Here is a 20,670-nt window from a genome sequence, read left to right as displayed (position 1 = left end):
CCCTTTTGAGTGCCCCGTAACGAGTTGCAAGGTGTGGGCGGACGTGTCGGTGCGTGAGACGATGCGTCGTTTCACCTTATATCTTGACGGGATAATTTTCTCCCTCGCAGCTTATCCCTCCTTCTTTCGTTCCGCGTATAATTCGCGCGCCTCTACATCGTATCACGAGGAAGCGGCTATAAGATGGTCGGGGTGGTCGGCCGAAAGGATTCGGCTTATTTATCACGTAAGTTTTCAGCAACACGCTTGGAACGCTTTTTTTTAGAAACAGTTCTTCGTAAACGAGCATCGCGATTATTATCGTCGATCATTTGTCAGACGTGTCTTATAAAAGAGTATGTACTTGTCTCAAATTTAAAATGTCGCTATTTTTTGAAAAAAAAAAAAAAAAAAAAAAGGAACATAGACACGAAACAAAAATTTAATTTCCGACATGTGTGAAAATACTTAGCGAAAGATTTATATATTTATAACAAATATTTTTTTTTATAAATGTGTCAAATTAATTTACAAAGATTTTAATGGATACGGAAAAGCGTGTCTTCGTGCATCTTCTCACACGAGAGGACCGAAAAAGTTTCTCGAGCGTCCGTTAAAAGCATCTCATAAAAGTTTCGCACGTGTTATCTGCGCGAGTTACCTTGTATAAGTTACTGCGTGTCATTTACGTGTAAGCCACGCTTTATAACTTGTCTTTTATTCCTGCCAAAGTGTTCTGGCTATCGGTCCAGGTAAAGTGTTATATTTGATTTGTGGCCGGTGAAAGAGAAAGAGCCGCGTTCGTCTGTAATAAGCGAACCGCCTCTTCCTCAATATATCTATCTTGATGGCTCAATGCGCTTGCAACCGCGTAAGAAAACTGCGACTTTACAACGCGTTTACGAAACGGATGTAACCGCATCGTGAGCCATGCAGATTGTAAAGAACAACTTTTTACATAGGCTTAGGAAGCGAGCTTTTGTTGAACAAATCCCTCGTTTATCTCTGTATGAAATCCTTGAAAGGTGAATTGCTGTAAATCGTACATACAGAAAAAGTAAAAAAATAGGAACATATTAAACATAAATTTACGGTAAATAAACATTTAATGATAATAAAAATTAAAAAAAAAAACATATAAAGCGTATCCTTTAAAGAGAATGCTGTGTGTATGTTATAGCTTGTACTAAAAAAAGAAGAACAAAAAGCTCTAATTTTGATGATAATACTTTATTATATGTATAATAAAATTGGTTTATATATAAATATCTCAGAATCTTTTTATATGCCTAAATGATAAAGTGTATAAGATTGAATTAATGTTGTAACATAAAAGCGTTAAAGAACTTTCTATCATTAAAGCACCTTTTACTTGCGAAAAGGATGCTTTAATCGTCAATTCATTATGAGGGCGGGCTTCTTTTTTCAGTTCCTCGCTAAAGGGACGAAGATGTTTTTAATACGTTTGTATAGAGAGGGAAAAGTACAAATGCGGAGACAGACAGACGAAGCTGTACGAAGGCAGCAGCGCGATAAAAGTCTTTAGGCACCTGTCGTTTGTCTGCTCAGATCGCCAGAAAGTGCTGGCACAGATGCTGCCGCTCGTTCTTTCTTCCGAGACAATGAGAACTGACACTCTCTCATCTCGAAGATACATTTCCACTATTAACGCTAACGGGCTTCCTTACCGTTATCTAGCCTAGCCGTAAATATCTAATTAATCGTATCTATTTTATCGAACGGCGCGTATATTTGCGGTCAAGCAGCGCGCGGATAATTTTAATCTAATCTCAAAAGATACTTGTTACAATAGACGAATCGATGTTGAAGTAATTTCGAAAATAACAAACATTCTTATTATTGATTCATTCGAAAGAAATATGAATTTAAAATACGATTATTTATGTATAGAATGCACGCATCTCTCTGTGACTGCTTCCATTCGTAAGATGCATCTAATATCTTTGCTCAAGTCGCACTTTTCACTTTTACCAGTGTTACAAAGAAAAAAAATTTTAAAGCTTCTCGAAGCTTTGGTATAATATCAAATAGAAATCGAAATTTTTCGATGCGCGACTGGTTAATATATCGCATCCGGCATTGATGTCTCCGAAGTCGAGTCCTTTTCCAGATCTTCCGGGGATGTAATAAAGCATTCCGCGATACACTACGATAATAAACTAGGATATATTACAATCCTCCCGTTTCTCTTTTATATTGCTCCATATACGAGAATATATTTTCTTTGGTTTCTGGAATTTAACAATCCATAGATCACGCCCAATACGTCGCAAATTCTTTCCGAGAAACAAGATATATCCAATGTCATTTGCGTGCGTATTTTTCGACATCGATGAGCGCGCTCCGAAGCATGGAAGCATGTCCTCGACGTTATACGCGGACGATTTCATCGCAGTCATTCGCTTCGCTTCCACGCACTTCGCCTAATAAGCGCCTGTAATCGTGCCTCGGTCGTGCCTGATCCAAACTCAGATCGTGTACAGATAGGACCCAAACAAGCTTGCTGGACCACCCGGGCTATTTAGAGTGACACGCCCGAACGAGAGCTACGACACGTCTCTCTTGCGGTGTCCGATGTCCCATCGGGAATGTTGACACTTGTGTGTAAATGGTTGTTAGTAGAAAACGGCGGTATCACGATCGTTGTCATCATCATCATCGTCAAGTAATGACTGATGCGACGCGACATGCCAGTATCGTTATCTTTCACAGATCTCTACTGTTGTTGATACAGCAATCGCTATTATGTTGCAATCAATAGTCGTCTTCTAGTAACATAATATTTTTATATTACAATGGAATGTACGTTTATAATTAATTCTTGAAACACACACACAAAACATTGATCTTTCAGTCAATATAATTCGAGAAATTTGTAAACTATAAATTAGCTGAGATATTTATTTTTATATCGTCCATTAAACAAAAAATTAGTATTAAATAATCTCAAAACTTATATATATATATATATATATATATATATATATATATGTATATAGATTTAATTAAGTTTAATTATACAGTCTCTTACAATTTTGTTTAGATTCTAGCGTGGATAGATTTTAGTAATCCGAGAAACAGGAACGGAGAAGATTTTTCACATGATGCGCGAGCCCAAAGTACGACAAGGGTCAAGGTACGACAAATCAGTCTCACAATCGATTCAATCTAAACGCGCGTCTCGAAAAAAATGACGCGTAATCTGTAAGGTATTATCTAGTAAATCGTATTTCACGGAAACCTTTCTTTTCGCAATCGGCCGGATCAACGTTTGTTAATGACGAACAACCAGGCGAAAAGCGACCCGCCGACCCGAATTTTATAAACGCACGCCTTATCCACTCATTAACTATGCATTTCAGAGAGATCGAACTTCGGGTGAGGAAAATGCTATCCTTGTAAATTTCTCTTTCCGCCCTTCCAAGTTGCGGTACCGTTGAGAATATCGTAATCTGATCGTACCCTTGATACTAGCGAAAACCGGAGAGAAAGAGAGATAAGTAACACGGGTTCCAGAACGAAGCGAAAGGAAGGAAAAGATCGTAGGATCGAGGAGACGACGGCGATCTTCGGTGTGAATCCTGGATACCGGATTCTATTTCTCTCTCTCTCTCTCTCTCTTCGCACCTATTTCAACGCGCGGACTTATCGCGGATCGGATCAGCCGGTATTTGTCTCCTAAACGAGAAACTCCGCTGCGTTTCAAGAGCCTTGCCGTTCTCGTCTTTCGGTCTCCTCCTGCGATCCAGATCTCGAGCTATTCGTCGCCTCGGGAAACAAAACACAATCTGACAGGAGTTTTATCACGTTGCTTTTCACCATAAGCCTTCCCCGATCCTGGGAAAGCTGCGAACCTTCGATACACGATACGGGCTGGAATTATTTTTGCGGCTCTCTCCCTTAATTATTTCTTTTTAATTATCGTCCACGTACTGTAATCGATATTGAAATTATGATATCGGACGCGTTATCGGACACAATTCAAATTGATTTTTTTTTTGAATTTTTTTTAAACTTTATTAATTTTTATATTTTATATTAATTTTTCGTACACGAACGAATTTTCATTGATCTCTATATCGTCTTTAACGTTTATTATTATTTTTTTTTTTTATATCTGTGTAAAGATAAAAGGAATTGATTTTCCGAAATGCACGTTGATACTCTTAAATAATTAAGTTTTACGAAATTCTCTCGACGAGTTCTCACGAGGACCGCGCGATAAAACGTCAGGTCGGGCTATCGAGAGAGAGAGAGAAACGGGCCATCGAAGACCGTCGCCGCCCACATCCGGAGATATCGGGGGCGGCATCGCCTCCGGATCGCTCGTAAGGCGTTTGTTGGTTTTACCAGTAATCATTAATTCGCGCGTTTATCCAACGCGCGATCTCGATCCCCGTCTTAAAAATTGGGCCGCTCTCATAAATTTCTCTTCGTCCGTCCAATTTCAGATAATACAGCAAGAGCGCAGAACGCGCGGAAGATGAAGGAGTCGCTCTAACGGTTTCGCGTTTTCGCTTCTTCCACGCGAAACAAGACATTTTTCCATCTGTGCGAGGGAAAAGTACAAGATGCCAGTTCTCGATGCAATTTCGAGAAATTCGAGATTATTTAATTACTGAATGAGTAAAATAAGTATTTTTATAAGTAGATGCAAAAAATTAGTCTCTCAGGCAAATTGATTCGACGCAAGTTGTACGTTTTGTAATATTGTGTTATAATGTCTTTGAAAAATATAGCAGTTGGCTACGGAAATTCTTCGTTTTCATCTCGAGACACCGAGGGATAGAAGGGACCTTACCCCCTTCCCCCTCCCTTTCTCGTTCAGCTCCGACTGTCGTCGCAAGACCATTTCCGGCGTCATGATTCGGCACGATTCCTTTAAACCACATGGGTGCATGGGTATCGCGGGACCCGTCTCCGAGGGTAGTGAGAATTAAGGTAAAGCCAACATATATACAATATATATGGGAGGGGGTGAGAGGGCGAGACGCGCGCGCCCGATCCTTGGCTCCTCCGTCGAGGGAGGACGACAGGGCCATATGGAGAGCATACGGCGAGCAGCAGGCTCTCCGCACCCGTTCCTCCTCCTCTCTCTCTCTCTCTCTCTCTCTCTCTCTCTCTCTCTCTCTCTTTCTTTTCGAGGGTTTAATCTACCCGCCCGCCAAACTACCGTCCAAAAGAAATCAGGTAACCTTCCAAACTTTAGCGCGCGCGTCTCCGTTTCCGCTATTAAGCGTTTTTACATATGTGCGGACGTGGCGGCGAGCGCACGTGACGTATGGGGATTCGCTCTCGAAAGAGATTATCTCGATGCGTCTCCGTGTGAAACGGAAGATGTTATACATCAGTCATTCTCACTGTGTCGATGTCTTTTGAGCCATTCAATTTAAATCATATGAAATAGTTTAGTAGAATTGCGATTAATAATCGAAATATGAAGCATGTATTATTTCAAATATGTTATTTTAATACACATTTTAATAAGAAATGTTAGATGATTGTTCGTCTCTTTCTATGTCGGCGTGTTTCTTAACATTCTTAATTATAATTATAATTGTATTTAAAATAATAATTAGAATTTTTTAAGAGCACGTATCACAATTAATAGATAACGACGCGATTTGCTATAGAGATATAAAAAGGAAAAGACAAAAAAAAACAAAAGTATCTAAAAAAAAAAGGGAGGGAATTGAAAGGGACCGATATCCGACCGCCGTCGATTTCGACCCTTCGTAACGAGCGACACGAGTATCGCGTCGGTATCGCGCGCGGTGCCGTCGATTCGTCGATTCTTCGAAGAGAAGAAGCTCGTTCTAGTAGACGATCCCGGGGCCCTCTTGTCTCCCGCTTGCCAACTGTCCCAGGTGTACGCGTCCGTAGGCTCGCAAGAAGGAGAGGGCCCCGGGAGGACTCGAGGCGTGTGGCTGGCGCGTGCTGCTAGTCCTCGATTCCGATTCCCCGCCCTTAAGTCGCTTCCGATCGTTGCCTGGAGATCGCCATCGCCACCGCCAGCACCACCACCACCACCACCACCACCACCACCACCACCACCACCATCATCGCCGTCGACACCGCCGCCGGCACCGTCACGCTTAACGAACACGCGAGGTGAGGCTGCTTCGTGCTTAAAGACACAAAACTCTCGTTTTGCCAGACTCCCTCCTCCCTCTTTCTCGCCTAATCGCCCTCGACTTCGGTTACGCTCGTCGCGAAACTTGACAAAGCGTGCGCCTTAACTCCGGAGAATTACGCAGGATGTGTAAAGTCTTCAAGTTAATGATGCGGCGCGACGTGCGGTGAAACGAGGATGGAAAACAGGAGTTGCGTATACGCGTATATTGCACAGTTATTATGTTTGATATATTTTTTGTTGCGCTCTCCGGGATTATAAGACAAAGGGAACAACTCGGAGATATATCGTAAAAAAAAATTGACTGAAATTTTAGACACGAAGTAGCTTTTTTTTTACAGACACCCTGTCTGAATTTTCAGACAGAACGTTGTCCAGAATTTTCAGACACAAATCCTTCTGAATTTAAAAAAAAAAAAAAAAAAACAACTCTGATGATTAAGACAGATTATCTGACATTTCATTCGTACATCCAAATCTGATAATTCAGGCAAAAATGTGTCAGAATTTTTAGAAAATTTTTACGGCTAAAGTTGTTTTTTTTTTTTTTTTTTTTTTTTTGTAGATAGAGTAAAGATTTTTAAGAAAACGTATTTTTGCAATTTTTATTATTCGCAATATTGGATTATCTAGGAATACTAGATAATCTCAAAGACTTTTCTTTAGGAGAAGACCTGCCCGATACAATGTTATTTTACCACCAATGCAAAATAACATTATATCGGCAGGTCGAATTTTGTGGTACTCTCGACATCTTCGACACAGGCGCGAATTACTATATTAAATACACATCTTTTTTCAATGCTTTTGGCAAAAGGGATCGATATTAAGTCGGATTCTTGCGTCTCGCTAAACACAGCCCGGCTGTTCACTTTCCAATTATGGAAATGCGAAATGCATATTGTATACATACCTATCGGGGTAAGTTTCTATTCGACGCCGCGATTTTCGTGCAGACGTTCCGATCTTAGCGCTACCAGATTATCGATTATCGATTTTCGCGGCGTGCGTGCCGTCCCCGGGCGATAATTTGATTCGAACAACTCGTCCCGGCCGTTGTTAGGAGTCAGTCAGTTATTCGGTCAGTCACGGTATGCGGCCTCGGGATGATTCCGAGACGGGATTATGCTTATGTCACACACGTGTTACACATCGCATCGCGCTAGTAGGCAACACGGTTAAAGTGTTAAATCTCGAAATTGCTAATTTGCATTTATAACGGCGATAAGCCTGTCCGAAATCCTGTTTGCGCCATCAATCTACATTGTATTCTTAGATCGTCGCCATAGAATGAACATTTCATGTTTGATTTTTTTTTTTTTTTTTTTTTTTGGCATATTGTTGCTCGATCTTTTTTTATCCTGCTACTTTATTTTGACAGCCGAGATCATCTTTTGTATAGAAGCATAGATTTAATAATTTAATATCTGAGAAGAAAATAACTTTCTATACAATGTGTACATCATCGATAAATTCGCGTTCGCAGTGGATAGCTTAATAACAGCTAATCTATAATTAATGTCTAATTAATTAATTGCGCAATATTCATTAGTTTTTTCTTCACGGAGATTTTTATAAAATAGAAGCAATGGCGAGTTGTGCGCGGAGACGAAAAATTTTGAGTCGCTTGATACTTTTTCTTCTTTCTTTTCTTTTTATGTCTGGTCGCCAATGTGTCTTCGCGACGACCTTCGGCGATCGGTAGATTCATACATAGAGAGAACCGCATGGCAGAATATACTTATCTTCCCTCCCTCTCCTTGTTCTCGTCGGGCGACAGCAGCGTGGCCGGGATTTCTTCGGGAATCAAGTTTCTCGTTACTAATTTTGTAACATTCACGAGTCCGCGCGTAAGCAAGAGTCGCGCATGGCACGCGAGGCATATACACAATGGCCGCATTGTCCGACATTGGCCGGATCATTGTGGCAAAGGAGGCGGCGGCCTTTGATAGTTCTAAGCTGCGTTAGCATTTCTATGGCGACCGAATTGCATCGGCGCGGTTCGTCGAAAAAATCGTTGCCGCGCCTGCGGCCGTCATTGTGCGACGCGGCCGACCGACAGGTTAAAACGTTTAGCCATTTATCTCGTCATTGACGTTAATCAGGAATATTATTGGCGAGCGAAACGTTTACGTCAAATTCTCCTTCCCCCCCTTTTCTCGCGCGAGCGCGCGCGCGCGCGCGTGAATCGGCAGAGACGTGTAAATCATGTCACGAATTTGCTCCTCGTTACAAAAGACGTCTCCACGCAAACGAGCTCGTCGCGGTAATTTGCTTCAGTAGGATGGACGCGCGCGTATCGATGAATAATCAGTCAACCAGTGAATAACCACTATATCCCTTTGTTTATTTTTGTAGTTGCGTAAAATAATATATCTTTTCAGAACTACGCGCGAAAGGGCATATACTTGAGCAATTATATTGGGTGATTGCATAAGTTCGTGCCCGATTTAAATATAAACTTCAATAGATTATATTTTAGAGATAACACTTTTATTAATCAATTATATAGTCTCCATTCTTTTCTACGATGGTTTTCCAACGATCTATAAGCTTGTCGATTTCATTTTTGAAGAAAGAACTTGGTTTTTCTTGAAAAATGTTTCTAAGGTGGTTTTCGACAGCTTCCTCGGAATTGAGATTCTTGCTATTTAAACTATTCTGCAAAGACTGGAACAGATAAAAATCTGAAGGCGTAATATCTGGAGAATATGGCGGGTGCTGCAGAATTTCCCATTGCAACTCCTGCAGTTCTCCTGCAGCTTATTCGTTTCAGTCAGGAGATGCGGCACCCACGTATCAAGCTTGGAAATGTATCCAAGCTTTTTTAAATGACGAAAAGCGGTTGGATTATCGATGTTCAGCCTCTCAGCAATATCCTCAGTTGTAATCCTTGGGTTTCTTTCCACTAAGGCATGCACAATGTCATCATCGATGCCAGAAGACCGTCCAGAGCGGGATTGATCCTCCATGTTGAAATCACCATTTCGAAATCTGCCAAACCACTTTTTGACTGTTCGGAGAGCAGGAACGCGGTCCAAATAAACGCTTTGAATATTTTTTTGTGCAATCCCAACACTCACGCCTTTCCGAAATTCATATAGCATTACATGCCGCAAATGCACCTTTCGTTCTCCATTTTTAATGATTTCTCTTATGCACAAATGGACTTATCTGAACAATGTCTGACGCTAAATCGACATAAGACAACGTCATCTATTCGGTGTAAGCAACAATTATCACACGAAAACAATAGAACTCCGCCATGCAGCAACTTAATGCCATCTATGAAAATCGGGCACGAACTTATGCAATCATCTTTTGCAATAATATCGTTCGCAGAAATTAATTATTTTTGTAAAGAGCGCTTTTCTCATAATGGAAAGTAAGAGAATCTCGATTAATACGCACACGCAACACACACACACACACACACACATAATAGCATCTAATATTGGAAGAAAGATCGGACGCGTGGGAAAAATATCCCGCCCACGACTTTGTGATCGCGCCCCGATTGAATTAGTCGAAACTTTTTCCCAAAGCCTGGAAACCAGGGCGTTTCGTTCGATATGGCAATGTTAATTTCAAAATTGGACATTTTTATGGGTTTCGTAACTGATGTAAACCTCTGCGGTAGGGATTCTAGGATCGCACGGCCCTCGAAGTGTTCTAATGCGGCCAAGGGTTGAAAACCCTTTCGACTATCGTCCGTTTTGAGACGAATCGATCGAGATGAGAACGACCCGGGTCGAAATTTCATCTCGACCCCGCAATCGAATCTAATTTGCGCTTCGGGTAATCGAATAGGTAAGAGACAGAGAGAGACTCGATTAAATCTCGGAAATTTATTTTTCGGAATATTGATAATTGCATACAAGTATAATTTCTATATAATGTGCAAGAAATAAAGAAGTACGACTTTTTAAAATTTTATATATTCAAACTCAACTACCTTCTCTAAAAGATTAAGAACAAGTTAGCCTCTCTCAAATCTTTTTTATATCCTGTGTAATACCAATATCGCGACTGCCAAAGTAATTGCATCCGAGGATAAGATGTATCGTCCGCGAAACTTCGATCCGAGAAGAGCCGAGCTATCTTTGTATACGGGGACCACACAGGTCGACTAACGCGCATTAAACTTGGCATACAGGTTCCGCGGAACAATCAACGGTAACTATATATTCAATTTTTATATTTGAATATTAAGCAGTGGCGCATCCTGTCTCCCTCCGCCCGAACTTTGCGTTCTCACAATCGGAGCACCGTGCATGCACAAAATAGGGGTAACGCATTTTTTTCTCGCTTATTGCGATGCGCAGGAATCGCTGCGGGCATGGACCGTATGGTACTTTTGGCACGCCTTATTACCGCGCTATTGCATTTCTATTATGTCGTTTGCGTTCGTCGGTCCTACCTTTTTATCCGGCTAAATATTCACGAATATCCGTATAGCTAAATCTATCCATTCGTCAAAGAGAGATTAAGATAAAAAAATTTTAATAATTTTGTCTAAAGTTTCAATAATTGAAGATTTCAAATACTCGAAGATGTAATTACGTTTCAATTGTTATAAATTTCATAAAATTTCAACAAATTTTAAATCTTATTATTTCGTTATATTTTAATGATGTATAATGAAGCTGTATATTATATAAATATTTTTTTATATTTTATTATATTTAAATTTATATATATATATATATATATATATATATATAAAACTATTTATATATAATATATTTATTTATATAATATAACTGTTAGATAATTTGTTTATATATAACTGATTTTTCTATTTCTACATTTAACGCAATGGATTTAATTTTAAATACCAATTATATATGGTACAATGTCCGGAAAATTCTTGACTACGGCGGAAAATTCGTCGGGAAACTCAAATCATCCCGCCATCATCAGCGACGTATAGTAGTCGGGTAACCCCTTCATTTCTAAAGCATGATAAACTAGCGCTCGCCTACGGCCCGGGGAATTTGCTTCTATGATTTATGCTAATGCGTCAGACCTACCCCAAAGCAGCCTTCACTAAACGCTCTATTAGGCTTAAGTTAATTACGACTACCTTCCTGCGGCGGGCCGTCCCGACGCGCCGATCATTACCATATTACAATACGTATATATTACGCCCGATTAACGACAGCGCGCGTTTCATGAATGTTAAAAAAATTTAAGGGTGGTCAGGATGGCGATTGCAAGTGACCCCGCTTTCTTTCCGGCTTCTATATCATTCGTAGCGACCGAGAGAAGAATATCATTTTCCTTTATTGCATCTTTTGTCTCCCCATCTTTTGCTCCCCCTCCCCGTATCCCTTCCTCCCTCCCTCCCTCCATCGTCGGCATGCGTGAGTTTTCCTTTAATCATGCGTATCTAATATACACATGATTACCTTACCCAAGATGACTCTTATCATAAACTCGTCTCCTGCATGTGAAATGTAAATCGATCATCTCGCATTTAAAAACGTTGAAATTTCAAGATAATGTTAAAATAAACGCGTTTTAATATATGTAATCAAATAAGTAAATGAATATTTTAATATTATATTAAGAGATTTTGTTTTTCTCCGATATAAGAAACTTTTATTCATTTATTCTTATGTATATTTAAAGAATTTTTTACAAGTAAACAGGAAGAAGCTGGCATAATTTTTGTGACGGTTTTTTTTATAATTCTTTAAGATAAACCAATAAATCTATGTTTTTATTGGATTTTTGAACCAAATTGAAAAATTTTCAAGATTATGGGCATTAAATACGATTGAAAAATTTCTATCGAGAAATTTAACAAAGGACATTTGGATATTATATATTGCGACGAAAGCGGCATTATTACAAACTGGATGGATATCGCTAAATGATCGCCGCATTCGATGATCAAGGATAACGATGACCATCGGGAATAGAATTTCGGACAGTGGTTTCTTCCGGACTCAACGGACGATTATGGGACAATAACTTCATTCTACCCCTCGGGGATTATTTTCCCGATGGTTTACGGTGCGTCTGATCGCGCCGCGACCGAGCATGCCGCCTAGTGATTTGCGCACACCCCGATATGCCATTTCCGACGTAATCGCTAATTGACCCATAGATTTCAAGGAAGAACACCAAGTCGCAAACGAGGGAGAAGCGAACCCACCCCCATGGCGGCGTTGCTACACTTTTTCATCGCGGTCGGCTACCAAAAACGTGAACTTGGAGCTGTTAACTGTCATCAGCTATGGGAAATCGATCTCTCGGGGATTCGACTTTACGATTTCGACGAATGCGCGTCTACGAGATCGTCAAGTCACCCTATTTCCTTGCAGACGCAGAGAAATATGCGAAAGAATCTCAAAGTAGTATTATTTCATATTTATTTAAATTATTTAAATTATTTAAATTAAATGTGTTAAATTAAAATGTGTTTCATTTATTTAATACGAGAACAATGACGGCAAGTTTTTAATTTTATTTTAACGAGCACTAATATTTTTACCTTGCAAAATGATGAGAATGATCTAAAATGGATAACATCGGGTTAATGAACGGTTAATGAACTTTAAAAATATCGATTGGATCGATTAGTATTTCGAGACGAAGAAATCACCGGCGGGCCGAGTGTTCTGCGAGAAATCGTCTCGTTTCGGTGTCTTCGTTACGGCTAAGGGCTCCCCTGTTTGAGGAACGTTTCACGCGCTCGGGAGAATAGTGGAGCGCACATCTCATGCTTAGAATCACCGGGCACAACAACACGACGAAATGAACGATGGCGGCGGTATGGTAGCAGCTCCCTCGTTGGGACAAAACGAGGAATCTGAAAAGCGGAACCGTATAATGCGGTAATTGTATTCCCGGAATCAGCGCGGCACGCACTTGCTTAACAAGCCTCTACGAGTTCTGTCTGGTCTGGCTCTGCAGACACGAGAGCAGGGCTGAAGGGCAGGCAGCTCGTGGCGGGCGACACCCTGCCACCCATCAGCAGATATCACGGTAGCTCGTTTAATAATTAAAAAAAAAAAAAAAAAGAACACACGTATACCAGGAACGTGAAATTATTTATTATGTACGACGGTACGCGAGATGTACCTATGTCGATATATTGATCAATCTGGTATAATGTTTTTGAACGACATAAAATTAATAGTTGCAGTTTTTTTTCTTCAAAATTTTGTATATTTATAGTAAAAAATTATTGCGTTATAATATTTTCGGCGATTTTCTTGAGCATTTAATAAGTTAATCATTTGCGGAATCCAATATGCGCTCTTAGTTATATATATTTACCTTTTAACGTTGTATTTATAAAACTTTCGGTAAATAGCCGAGATTGAAAATTTGATCCAGCGAATGAGTTGTAAGTTATGAAGGACGACCATCCGTTCTCGGAAGGCAACAATAATGATTTTGGGTTAATTGCTCGCTTTTCGATCTAATAGAGAGAACATGTCTATCAGACCACGTTGGATTCAATGAATTATTGATGAAACAACGTGAGATCGTAGCGAAGGGAAGGTGAGTCGACGCGGTTGTGGAGGAAGTCGGGGGTCGTCGTGAAGAAGTGGGTGGAATAAAAATGTGGCGTTCCTTGGAATATAGCTATCCCAGCCCCGAAAAAAAATTCCAGTCCAGTCCGCGAAAGCTCACATCTCTATCTGCGAATGCATATTCATCGGACTGTCCGTAAAGGTCGGAAGGATACGTAAAGCGGGATGGGAAATCTTCGTGGAGGGCCGCACCGACGGAGGGATCGCATCGTCATACGGCGCCCTCATAAATTACCGCTAGTTGCCGGGTAACATGTTATTTGCCACCGAGCTCCACAAATGAGTTCACTTTGTATTTAATTACTCGATTCACGCCCAGGGCGTATCCCACCCTGGCCGATCCACCCTGCATCGGACCGCCTCGCGTGCAGTTTTCTCTCTCTTTCTCTTTGCCTTCATTATTTCTCTCTTCTTCGCCGCGTGTGGAATGATTCGTGCAATCCTCTATCTGCGCTTCTTAAATCTAACGCTATTTGTTTTTAATATAGCTTCTCTGCGATACGCGAGTAAACTGCACCGTACTTTATTTCAACGTTTTTAACCATATATTTTTGAGTATTATTTCCATATACATTATTATAATTATATGTTATTAAACGCATATTTATACAGATTATGTGAGACAGAGTTTTTATTAGTCACACATTTGTTCTGTATTGTTCAATTTACCACGTTTATATCGTGAAATTATAAGCCATGCAATTTCAATTCTTCGGAAAAGCTATTTCTTGATAAATGCGTTATCTTCCGTCCGTTCCGATTGCGTCGGCATGTTTCTGGCAAGTCGAGAAGTCCAGACGCAACAGAATGAGTGGGTTGAGCGTGCAACGTCGACGTTATACGGGCAGGTAGGTAGGTAAAAAGGTAAAAGGTATAGGTGGATAGGGCAAGGGCAGAGGCAGGTAGGCCAGACTTACGCTTCGCCGTCCTAATTATTGGTTGCGCCACAATTCCATCCGTGGAACGAGATGATAATAGATGAAAGCGATCAATTTTTAAATTGCGCCTGATGAACGGAAAAAAAGTGAGAGAATATCGTGCGGGATATTGGAAACCGAAGAAAAATCCCTCCTAACACCTGAGGAACCTACATAACGCGAGAAAAAAAATTTTCCAAGTGATATTCATCCCCGCTAAATACGTCAATTACACCAATATTTCGCTACAGCATTAATTTCTCGTTACGCTTTCTATTTCTTCTTCTCTATTGTCTGATCTCTTACCTCATCGCATTATCCTTCTAATTTCTCTTCTACTCATCATTTTCTCTTATTTTAATTAGTTATTATACATTACTATTTCTCTTGTAATGGATCATTTTTTTTTTCAGCTTAATTCGTCTTTATTAATTATTAATATTTTACTTGCACCTTTTTAATACTCCAACAAGTTCTGTTTCTTGTATGTTCTTAGAGAACTTGCCGTAGAATGTCAATAAATGCATTTATCCAGGGTTGGGAAGTAACGCGTTGCTTGTAACGTCGTTACCGTTACAGTTACTTTTTTTCGATAACGATCGTTACTTTTTTCTGTTTGTAACGGTAACGTCGTTACATTTTTACAGTAACGGTAACGAATTAGCCGTTACTTTTATCGTTATTTTTTGGTTTTTATTATCTTATATCTATTCGATAGATGTATTTTTTGAAAAATATTTTCTAGCCTTCTATCATAGGCTGCATTCCGATAATCACTGCCAGTACTGAAAATCTATAGTAACGTAATTTATAGATTTTACAATACTGACAGTGAATATTGGGATAATAATATCAATATTTCTCTTATCAATATTTAAAAATAACGTTCGATAAAAATTTTCGACAAAATTGAAACTTGTAAATTACAATTTAAATTCCTATAAAGATAAGTGTATTAAAAAGTAAGGATATTAACATAAAAAATTAGAATCATTAAATAAGTTTAATATAAAAAAAACGCTTGCTATATAGAGACTAATTTAGAGTTTTTAATTGTAACATAGATTATTGCATTTAATATTGATTATTAAATAATTTTATAATCTAATAGCTTATTTTAGCATTACAAAAAACAAAAACATAACGGAAAAGTAACGAATCGTTACTTTCCAAGTAACGGTAACGGTAACGCGTTACTTTTCAAAATCACTCACGAGTAACGGTAACGAGGTACTTTTAAAAAAAAAAAAAAAAAAAAAGATACCGGTAACGCGTTACTTTTCTACAGTAACGTTCCCAACCCTGCATTTATCTATTCGTGTCCCGTTGAGATCTTAACAATAGTTCGAAACGCGCGAGACGAAATCGCACGAACGTTTTCGTCGTAGATACGGAAGATTTTTAAGTAAAGGGGATTACTCCACTACTTAGGAAGAATTTTTGGGCGGCTGTGAGACGATCACCGAAATCCAAGACGGCAGGCGCGCTCGAAACGACAGGGGCGAGGGGGGAGGGGGGAGGGGGGGGGAATGACAGAGATCGGGTTGCCACGGACCACCGTGTCGCGGTCACCGCAAACTTTATCCTACCTGTTTTCGCTAATTGAGCGAGTAAAGATGTAACTGGACCTTACGCCCTTAAAGTACTTGCACCCTTTTGCGCAGATACGATCCGTTTTCCGAGATCCGTCGATTCTTGATGGATCTCCGAATGCATCGACAGACGCATTCTGGATGTTTTAACGAAATTTTTCCAGCGAATGTTCCACATATTATTTTTATTATCATACCCGATCTCCCTTTGTAAAAAAATATTTAAGAATTAATTGTGTGTATGGTAATTTGTACAGAAAAAGAATCACACTTTTTAGTGTAAATATATATATATATATATATATATTAGCGTAACAAATCAAATTTATATAATATTAGTCATTAAAATGTAATGTTTTCGCTTGGATGATTTATTTAGCATAGATAATTTTACGATATTTAAAATTTTTATATCGTAAAGCTAGGAATCGGCGCACGTCTATTTGCAATAATTTTCATGTTATTGAAAGAAACATTTCTTATGACATTTGCATTTTAACAAGTTCCTTAAATAAGTTACATATTATTGGATGCATACTTATATGTAATTCGCGCAGACAAAATGATCCAATTACTAATTATATAATACTTTCCACCTGTGTACTCGTAGGCCAAAACTCGCACCCGTGTCCGTTGTATGGTTACGAGGTGCACACTCTCCCTCATGCGCGCGTGCGCACATGTTAACGGCGATTTTCCGGTGTTGCGCTTGAGGAAGCGTAAGAACATATACAGACTATAGAACGAAGTAGCGCCTCGAAAGCAGGTAGCGACCATTATTACGAGAAGGAGGAGTCTTCGTCCTCGCCATCGTTTCCATTAAATCGCATTTGTGTGCCCGTACGTATAAAACTCCGCGCAAAAAGAAGACATAGAAATATAATGTTTCACGTGAAAAAAAAAAATGGAACTTTAGCGGCAAATAGTAAGCTAGATCTGACTTGCAACGCTAATTAATTATATTTATCATTTCAGCAAGTGAATTCTCGATTGTAAATGCTTGTTCTAATGGTTTTAATATTTTTTAATACGTTATGACTTTAATGGCTTTAATGGCGGTTCCATATGCGAGATCGTGCGTGTACAACGGAGGCGCCGGGCCACCTGTTGCGGCCCCCGCTCGCGTACCCCGACCTGGCCGGTTCCGGGGGCCCCCGACTCGTTCGTCCGAGAGTGGGGGAACCGCGCTCGACGACGATTGGCGGTGCGGCACGTGCTACGCGAGGGTGCCTCGCTCCGCGAACGCATAAATATCCCGATGCCGCTTCACCCGACTTCAGAACCACCCCGTGACTCGTCTTGGCTCGATATCCCGCGTCGATTCGTATACTTACCATTGCCGATCCCGGATACCGCGACATCTCGTCTGACCCGAACTTCGTCCGAGTAAGGAGACGATCTCCGAGGATAGGACGAGGAGCCGAGCGAAGGGGAGGAGAGACTTTTGCGATCGCGGTTATCAAGTGCGGTTTCAGTGAAAGGATCTTCGAGCGGGATTAGAGAAAATCGTCTTCGCACGTGTGAAATCGTAGCGCGTGCGCGCGTTGTTTCGCGGAGATCCTGCTATGGAACTGCAGGAGATGTTTCGTTACGGATACATGTTCCCGCCGCGTGAGGACGAATCGCTCGTAACCTGCGCGTATCTGGATCTGCCGAATTACGCCAAGACTAACAAGATCGGCCTGCCACCGGTAAGCACCCTAGCCGTACCGCAGAGTCTCGTCTATGACAGCAGCAATTGCAGCGACGGTTGGCACACGCCAAGTCCCACCGCCAGTCTCCGATCCGTCAGTCCGGCCACGACCTTGTCGATCTCGTCGGAACCGGAAACGATCAACAGCGCGCCGTCGACGTATCGGCTGCTGGGTTCCATCAGCAAAGACAAGAGGAGCGCGACGATGAAGAGGACCTCTTCGACGATCGGGCTGAGCAACGTCGGGCACAAGCGGCTGCGCGTCAACGCGATGGATCATCTCGTGACCGAGGAGATAATCAATCTGGACGGCGAGCGAGAGGACGTCGAGGAGACGATCATCCTGGAGAAGACGCGGTCTTGTCACGGCAGTGTCATCAGCAACTCGAGCGGCGGCATGTCCGACAGAATGGACGGCGACAGCGAGGAGGACGCGGAGATCAGCGAGGACGGCGTGGATCATCCGGAGAACGCAAACGTCATTTCCGGCGACCGCGATGCGATCCGCAGACGAGGCAAGTACGTCAACTCGACCATCGTCCGGAAACGCCGTCTGGCCGCCAACGCGCGCGAGAGGAGGCGGATGCAGAATCTTAACAAGGCCTTCGACAGACTGCGCGCTTATCTACCGTCCTTGGGAAACGATAGACAGTTATCAAAATATGAGACGTTGCAAATGGCTCAATCCTACATTACCGCGCTTTACGATCTGCTGCAGTGAAATACGTTTTGCTTTCCGCGATGCCGGAAACCATTAAGCTCGTTTAAGCTTAAGATAAACGAAAGCCGTTCGAATGAGACACATCGAGTACGAGATTCGCGAGTTCTTCGACATTACTATATATTAGTTGCATTGACGCAACTTGGCGTAAAACATTGACATTGCAAGCGAGAGAGCTATTTGTGAAAACTATTTAATTAGAAAGATAAAAGATACAATGGATCGAGTCTATAGTTTGAAATTTTAAAGAATAATCATTCTATAATGCTGTGTTAATATCATCGTATTTGAGAAATTTGTCTTTGGCAAAATATAAATAATAATTATCCATATCTATAATGCTGAGAGTTGAATCGATAAGAAATTCGAATCTCTTTTTCTCTTTTAGAGTCGATAATTATTTCGTTAATGAATAGTAGTAATTGACTTGTATTTATTGTATCCGTTGTTTTCTTGAAATTATTTTTGCTTGTATCGTTCGCCAAATGTTTCACACTATTTTTCATATTCATGCACAACTCAATATTTGTTGTACTCGTGAAAACTGTACGAATATTTTGGAAAATGTAACAATCGCCTAGCGATACGTGTGTAAATAGATCTTGTAAATTTTGTATTATAGACCGTTATAAAAGTTAGTTAATCTTAAGCGCCGTATCGTATCGTCCGCTGAATTCTGTATACTATAATTTATTTTTGATACGACAATTAGCTACGTATTTTTTGCGAGACTGAAATGCGATGTAAATTTTTTTTTTTTTTTTTTTTAGCACAATAAAATCATTTTACACTGACTTGCCACATCTCTCCACATCCTCGAAAAGCTTCTGAATATCCACGATTACGAGAGATATATAGACAAATAACTTTACACTATTTATTAAAACATTCCATGCTTTTTTGAAAATTGTTGCGACAATAAATTTCGACGAATCAACATCATTTCTTTTCAAGATCTCCGATCCTTTATTTTCATCGTCGTGCGCATTTATCAAATGTCGCGATTACCGGTCCACTTTTCATGCGTACACGCAACTCCTCGAAGTAAGAATTTGCTGGTCGGAGTCGACGGATATCCATTGAAGAAACGAAAGAGAGAAAGACGAGCAGCACCGCCATCGGTGGTCCGTTCGTTATACGAAACCCGCGCGACGCGGCGGTGCCTGGTTTCATCGCAATTTGAGAAGAACCTCCAGACTTCTTTCCTTCAGCGATGACTCCTTCTCTTCCTTTCTTCTCGCCCTTCTTACATCTTATATATTTTCGTTCAATCTCTGTAATAATTGCTAAATTAAATTTTCATTTAGCAATTATTTTAATAGTGTATTTAAGTAGAATCAAACAGAAGAATTTAAAGAATTTTTAATAAAACTCATTGTCAGAACGATCCTTATTATGTAATTAGAGGAAAGTAATGTTTCTTCGTGAATTTTTTTTTTTTTTTTTTTTTTTTTTTACGAATGTTGTATAAGTAAAATGTATATAATGACTTGGCAAGAAATAAAGTATAGCGATATGATATAATATAGTTGTAAAACATGTCAGCGAGTGTATTTATTGAGGTTGCACGTTTTATATTTCATCTGTAGCTATTGTTGTCGGCAAATTATGATAGAAATCTCACCGTGTTCCGGAGTAAAGTCTGCACGGTTACGATTTTCCGCAACTCTTAAAGAATATTTTCGAAACTATGGGGATAATTATCGTAATATGTTCTTCTTCGTCATCTATCAAATTACAATTAATTGCGATCAAATTGCAATTAATGAACATAATAACGCAAATTAATACGCGCAGCGGAGCTTTATGTAATCGTAATAGATAAGAAGAAGTGATTAATTTTATTTTCATAAGAAGCTGTTTCTCTAAATTTCGTATATGAATGTGATCTTCCCAGATGCCACAGAAGTTAGATAAATATAACGTTCTTTGAGGCAATGACGAAGGAAGAGTACGGCAACTAAATAAATACCGTCGAAGAATCATAAACCGCGTTCCAGTGACAATAGACTTATAATAGCGCCTCCGCCCTTTCGCATTTAGCGTTGTTTAGGAATAAAACAA

General features: G+C 40.2%; 1 protein-coding gene across 1 annotated transcript; it reads left to right on the top strand.

The window, feature by feature from the left end:
- The first annotated feature begins 17,757 nt into the window (after window positions 1-17,757).
- Window positions 17,758-18,606, top strand: Ato (atonal). Its single transcript, XM_070293638.1, has one exon. It carries the CDS (start codon window positions 17,758-17,760, stop codon window positions 18,604-18,606), a length of 849 nt encoding a protein of 282 aa, XP_070149739.1.
- Window positions 18,607-20,670: the final 2,064 nt, after the last annotated feature.

The sequence above is a fragment of the Polyergus mexicanus genome, unplaced genomic scaffold (assembly GCF_030449975.1).
Source record: "Polyergus mexicanus isolate NDT 795.1 unplaced genomic scaffold, iyPolMexi1.0 SCAF_3, whole genome shotgun sequence".
NCBI classification, from domain to species: Eukaryota; Metazoa; Arthropoda; class Insecta; order Hymenoptera; family Formicidae; genus Polyergus; species Polyergus mexicanus.
This window is presented reverse-complemented; position numbering and strand designations above follow the sequence as displayed.